General features: G+C 66.9%; 2 protein-coding genes across 2 annotated transcripts; one reads left to right on the top strand and one right to left on the bottom strand.

The window, feature by feature from the left end:
• Positions 1-1309: 1309 nt before the first annotated feature.
• EMIHUDRAFT_471261 (hypothetical protein) lies at positions 1310-2271 on the bottom strand (the record flags this gene model as incomplete). Its single annotated transcript, XM_005757415.1, has 2 exons — positions 1841-2271; positions 1310-1771 (listed from the first exon to the last, which is right to left on the bottom strand). Coding segments are annotated over exons 1-2 (888 nt in total), but the record flags the coding sequence as incomplete, so codon positions are not given.
• A 601-nt stretch (positions 2272-2872) lies between these two features.
• Positions 2873-4724, top strand: EMIHUDRAFT_121516 (hypothetical protein; the record flags this gene model as incomplete). The annotated part of the gene is made up of 2 exons (XM_005757414.1): positions 2873-3241; positions 4647-4724. 2 exons carry the CDS (start codon positions 2873-2875, stop codon positions 4722-4724), a joined length of 447 nt encoding a protein of 148 aa, XP_005757471.1.
• Between the last annotated feature and the right edge of the window lie 1100 nt (positions 4725-5824).

The raw sequence follows: 5824 nt of genomic DNA, 5'->3' as shown, positions 1-5824 counted from the left end.
GGGCGACGCACTCACAGCGCGAGCCCTTGCGCAAGTCGGCATATCTCGACTGAACTCGGCTGCCTCTCGGCTCCCTCTCGGCTGCCTCTCGGCTGCCTCTCGGGCTGCCTCTCGGCTGCCTCTCGGGCTGCCTCTCGGGCTGCCTCTCGGGCTGCCTCTCGGCTGCATCTCGGGCTGCATCTCGGCAGCGCGCCCTTGCGCGGGTCTGCGCCGCTCAGCTGCGCATGTGGCGCGAGCGCCTCGGTCAGGAGTGCGTCCAAGTTGACCGGCGCGTACCTGGCGGAGTGATCTCGCGTGATCTCGCGTGATCTCGCGTGATCTCGCGTGATCTCGGGTGATCTGGGGTGATCTCGGGTGATCTGGGGTGATCTGGGGTGATCTGGGGTGATCTCGGGTGATCTCGGGTGATCTGGGGTGATCTGGGGTGATCTCGGGTGTTGTCGGGTGATGTCGGCTGATGTCGGGCGTACCGCGCGGCGGCGGTCGAGTAGAGCGGAGCGAGGGCGGGCAGCACGAACTGCATGCGCGGGTAGGGCACCTGCAGCCGAGAGACAGCCGAGATGCGCGGAGATGTAGCCGAGATGCGCGGAGATGTAGCCGAGAGGCAGCCGAGAGACAGGCGAGATGCGGCCGAGATGCAGGCGAGATGCGCGGAGATGTAGCCGAGATGCGCGGAGATGTAGCCGAGATGCGCGGAGATGTAGCCGAGAGGCAGCCGAGAGACAGGCGAGATGCGGCCGAGATGCAGGCGAGATGCGCGGAGATGTAGCCGAGATGCGCGGAGATGTAGCCGAGATGCGCGGAGATGTAGCCGAGAGGCAGCCGAGAGACAGGCGAGATGCGGCCGAGATGCAGGCGAGATGCGCGGAGATGTAGCCGAGATGCGCGGAGATGTAGCCGAGATGCGCGGAGATGTAGCCGAGAGGCAGCCGAGAGACAGCCGAGATGCGCGGAGATGTAGCCGAGAGGCAGCCGAGAGACAGCCGAGATGCGCGGAGATGTAGCCGAGAGGCAGCCGAGAGACAGCCGAGATGCGCGGAGATGCAGACGAGATGCAGCCGAGATGTAGCCGAGATGCGGCCGAGATGTAACAGCCGAGATACGCCGGGATGTAGCCGAGATGTAGCCGAGACGGAGAGGGCAAGGCACCAGGTTGGAGCTGAGGTCGGCGAGGTCAGTGTTGAGCGCGCCAGGAAAGCGGACCTGAACAGGGAGCAGGATGTGATCTGACACCACAGGTCGCCATGACACGACATGGTGTAGTGTGACGTCTCTTCATGCGAGTGCTACTGTGGGGCAGCAAGCGGACCGAGGCGGTGAGCGAGGTCAGCATGTGCGCCACGAGGTTGTTCATGCCGTCAAAGGCGCGCGCGCGCGACGCAGGCCCGTTGCTCGCCAGCGACTCTCGCCGCGACCCTCCGCCGCCGCCTCCGCCGCCGCCGCCGCCGCCGCCGCCTCCTCTGCCGCCGCTGCCGCCGCCGCGCCCGTCGCCGCCGGAAGCCGCATGCGGCGTGGCGCCGCCTTCCGCATGGTCCACCATGGCTGCGAGGGCAGCGTTCTGCAGCGGCATCGCCACCGTGGCGTGCTCGGCCAGCTCGGCGGCGGCGAGCACAGTGTTGTACGGCGACGTGACGACGTCGTCGCTCTCCGAGGGGAAGACCGCGGTCGCGAAGCGGATGGTCCTCGGGTACTCGTCGGCGAGCGCCTCCAGCACGTACGAGCCCAGCCCCGAGCCTGTGCCTCCGCCCATGGAGTGGAGCAGGGAGAAGGCCTGCAGGCACCGGACCGGACTGACGCTGTGTCCAGCCATTCCGCCCCATCACGAGTGGGCGAGGGAGGCCTGGAGGGAGTCGCAGTGCGACGCGGCGCGGCGGACGCGCTCGAGCAGCCCGTCGCGGTGCAGCGGACCGTAATGCTCGTGCCCGTGCGCCCAGTTGTTGCCCGCTCCAGAGACGTCGGCGAGGACCTGCGAGCGGTCAAAGAGCTCTGCGAGTGGCGAGCGGAGGACCTGCGAGACGACGCCCTCCTCGGTATCGACCATGACGGCGCGCGCGCGCAGGCTCGAGATCGGCACAGTGCCGTCGCCGAGCGCAAGGGGTGCTCCGCTCCTCGCGTCGACGTGCCTGAAGAAGGTGGACATCGGCTCGTCGTACGCCGCGATGCCGCTCGACCACGCGGCGTGCTCGCGCAGCGCGAGGTCCCAGAAGCGGGAGCCGATCTGGTTGCCGCACTGCCCGACCTGCACCGTGATGACCTCCCGCACCATCGGGCGAGCGAGCAGCGTGGGCGCAAGAAAAACTGTCGGTTCAGCAGCAGCACAAAAAGAAAAAAGAAATGGCGCGGCCAGCCAATCCTCTCCCCTCCCGGCGCCTCCGCCGCACTCCGCACGCCACCTCCGCCGCCGCCGCCTGCTGGCAGCGCGCCGGGTGTGTTCAAGTCCCAAACAACGTCCTGAAGGCGGCTGCGGACGTGGGAACCGTGCGATTGTGGCTGAATGAATGCGGGAAGGCGGACACGCTCTTCGACGTTGAGTCTAAGTACGGCCAGACTCAACGCACCCTGCTGATGCTCGCCGCACAGGAGGGGCACGCGCAGATTGTCGAGCTCCTCCTGAAGCGTGGCGCGCACGTCAACCTGCAGAACAGTCACGGCCTCACAGCGCTCAACACTGCCGCCTGCTACGGAGGTCGAGGCGGAGAAGCGCGCCAAGGGCAAGAAGGGCAAGAAGAAGAAGAAGAAGGGCGGCGGGGCGGGCGGGGCGGGGCCGTCGCAGGAGCCCGAGGCGCCGTCGGAGGCAGCCGCAGCCGAGGCGGCGAAGAAGGCCGAGGAGGCGAGGCTCCTCCTGCTTCTCGAGACGCTCACCGAGGAGAGGATGCGGCTCGGCATCACGCCGGAGAGCCAGGCGGCGGCGTCGGCAGAGGTGGCCGACGCTGCGCGCTTGGACGCTGCGGCGGACGAGGCGGAGGAGGAGGCGGAGGCGGAGCAGGAGGCCGCGGCGGTGGCGGAGGCGGCGCTGGCTGAGGCCGAGGCTGCACAGGCGGAGTCTAGGGCGGCGCAGGCGGAGGCCCGGGCGGCGAGGGACGAGGTCGTGGCGGCGCTGAAGGAGGCCAAGGCGGCGCTGGAGGAGGCCACGGCGGCGATGGAGGAGGCCAAGGTGAAGCTGAGTGGGGCCGACTCGGCCGTTGAGGGGGACGAGACGGCGCTGGTGGCGGCGTTGTCCGCCGCCAAGGAGAGGCGCGCGGTTACTGCCGTTGCGATGGCCAAGGCGGCCGCTGCCAGGATGGCGGCGGATGCGGCCCGGCGCTCGTAGTGGAGCTGCTGAGGGGAGAAACGCGTGGCCGCTCTCGGTATACGGGTGTACGGGGAAGCTCGAGGATTCTCTGGGGGCTGTGGTCGCACACACGTCACACGCATGCTAGTTGGTATTGCCCGCACGCTAGTTGCGCGCCGAGCTCTGCGCGTTCTTGTGTGTGAGAGGCGACAGGGGGGGGGGGGGGGGCAGAGTCTGGTCTCGGTTCTCTTTTAGAAGAGCTCGGATCCAAGCAGGAGCCAAGCGAGTACTAGGCGAGAGAGGAAGGGGGGAAGGTGGCGGCAGAGAGTGAGAGAGCGCGCAGAGGTGAGGCCTGAGGCCACACGGCACACGCCACAGGCGCATCTCAGGCTCGAGCAAGGGGCACTATGTCAAAACCCCACTGAGAAATTATAAATTTCTCTAGAGCCGGTGACGCCACTTGATGAAATGCTCCACTAGGCCCCCGGAACACGCCTGCGCGGCGGCGAGCAGTGAAGAGGCGCGGAAAGCTGATTTTTTTACTTTTGGACGCATTTCGGGCTCCGTACTGGTTGACGCAGAGCCGCACGCGCCGACCGGCGCCGTTCGCGACCACGAGGGCGGATGCTGGCCATCCCGGGCTCTGTGCACATCGGCAGCGCGCGTTCTACGCGCTCCGCTATCCAGGTCTTGGCGCCCCACCTCGAGAGCGCCGTTTTTATCTCGTGCAATCTCGAGCCGTGGAGATTAGGCCGAGATCGCTTTGAGCTGCGGGAGATGTTTGGGAGATACAGCTACAGTCACACGGACCCGCGGGGCGTGCGCAGCTCGCGACGGAGATGTTTGTAGAGCCTGGGCTCGCTGCGAAGCGATGAGCGGCGCCCGAACGGCACCGGGCCGCGTGGTGTCGCTGTTTGTTGGCCCCCCGGGGCGAAACCGGGCAGGGCGGGGCAGGGAGAGAGGGGAGGGGAGGGGCTGTGCAGCGATTGCCGAGGGCAGCGGCGGGGGGCCTCGTCCGCCAGCCCCTCGCCGCTTGGGGCTCTATGTCCCCCTCCTCGCCCCACCCCTTCCTACCCCCTCGGCCGGATGCTCGGCCTGCCTCTCCGCCTCTCGCCTCCACCGCCGCACCGTCGCGCCCCCCTTCCGCGCGCAGGGATGAAGGGCTCTGACGGCGCCCCCACAGGGCCGGAGGTCGCCGCTTCCGCCCCGCCCGCCCGCCCCCCACTCCTCACCTCCCTCATCACCGCCTCCCCCGTCGCCGCCACCGCCCTCGCCTCTGCCCTCGCCTCTGCCCTCGCCTCCTCCACCGCGGCCTCCGCAAAGAGCAGCGCAAAGAGTGTGGACAGCGTCTCCTCACGCCTCGAGCTGCCAACAGGCCGCCTTCACCGAGCAGTCCTTCAACAACATGTTTGCGTCAGCCAGGGAGCAGCTCGCGCGCTCGCTGCTCAAGTAGAGACCGCTGCGGCCCCGCCGGCCGAAATATGGGCCGGGCGGCGCGCGGACACACACTTGCCTTTTATTTTGTTGTCTCTTCTGCCCTCTCGCGCGGGGGTGGGGGCGCAGTCGGCTCACGTGACGCAGCGCTTGCGGCTTGCGGGAGGTAGCCAAAAGTCTACTTCACTCCGCATCATGCGACATGCCACCGGAACTGGTGGACGACGATTCTCCCGCCGTCGTTTGCGTCCGCCGTGTCACGTGTCTCTCGCGTCTCATTAAAGCCGTACATGCATATGGTTTGCAAAAAAAATCAAGCAACATAATCGGCGGCGAGGGACCCTCCGCCCTCCGCGCAGCGCGCTCCGCCCGCGCCAAGGCCCAAGCTCCCGCGGGTGCGGGTTTTAGGGCTGGCGTCGGAGATTGTACAAATACAATTACACTTACGAAGTTCGTACAGATTTTATTCAAAAGCTGCTTTTACCTTACGTACGAGAGAGAGAGAGAACGCACGATAGAACTCTAGTTCAACAACAACATCATGCTTGCTGACATGATTGTGCGTTCAGTGACAGTCAGCGTGACAGAGCAGCGGAGGACAAAGTGCACATGCACATGCATACACGTACACGTGGTCGGAGAAGCGCCACTAATGGAAGCCATGTGTGTCACACACCGTCTCCAGATCCACGAAAGCTCCGGGTTCGAGAGGGCGGTCTTCTCTACATGAGTCATGACGCCCGGTTCGATGAGTCAGAGGTCGGGCCGCGGCGGGGCGGCGGCAGCCGGCACGAACTCATACCGCCGTCACCGTGGGGGGGGGTGCTGCGGAGGGACCTGCCCCGCCCTGCGGCCCGGCGGACGCCTCGGCAGTGTCGTTGCCGTCGTCCGTCAGCTCGCCGCGCGCGACGGGGCGGTTTCCGCCCAGAGGAAGGCGAGCCAGGATGCGGCGGAAGAGTTTGAGATCCTGCTTGGTCTTGCCCGGAGTCGCGCCCAGCGCTTTGGCCAAAAGAATGAGCGACACCTACGCGTGAAAAGCACCATGCGCGGAGAGATCACGGCGCGAGGGGGAGGCGTGCGGCGCACGCGTGCACCTCGTGGTGGCGTCCGGGGTAGCAC

The sequence above is a fragment of the Emiliania huxleyi genome (genome assembly GCF_000372725.1).
Source record: "Emiliania huxleyi CCMP1516 unplaced genomic scaffold EMIHUscaffold_909, whole genome shotgun sequence".
Classification (NCBI taxonomy): Eukaryota; Haptophyta; order Isochrysidales; family Noelaerhabdaceae; genus Emiliania; species Emiliania huxleyi.
The sequence above is the reverse complement of the archived record's forward strand: the minus strand, read 5'-3'. Positions and strand labels throughout refer to the sequence as shown.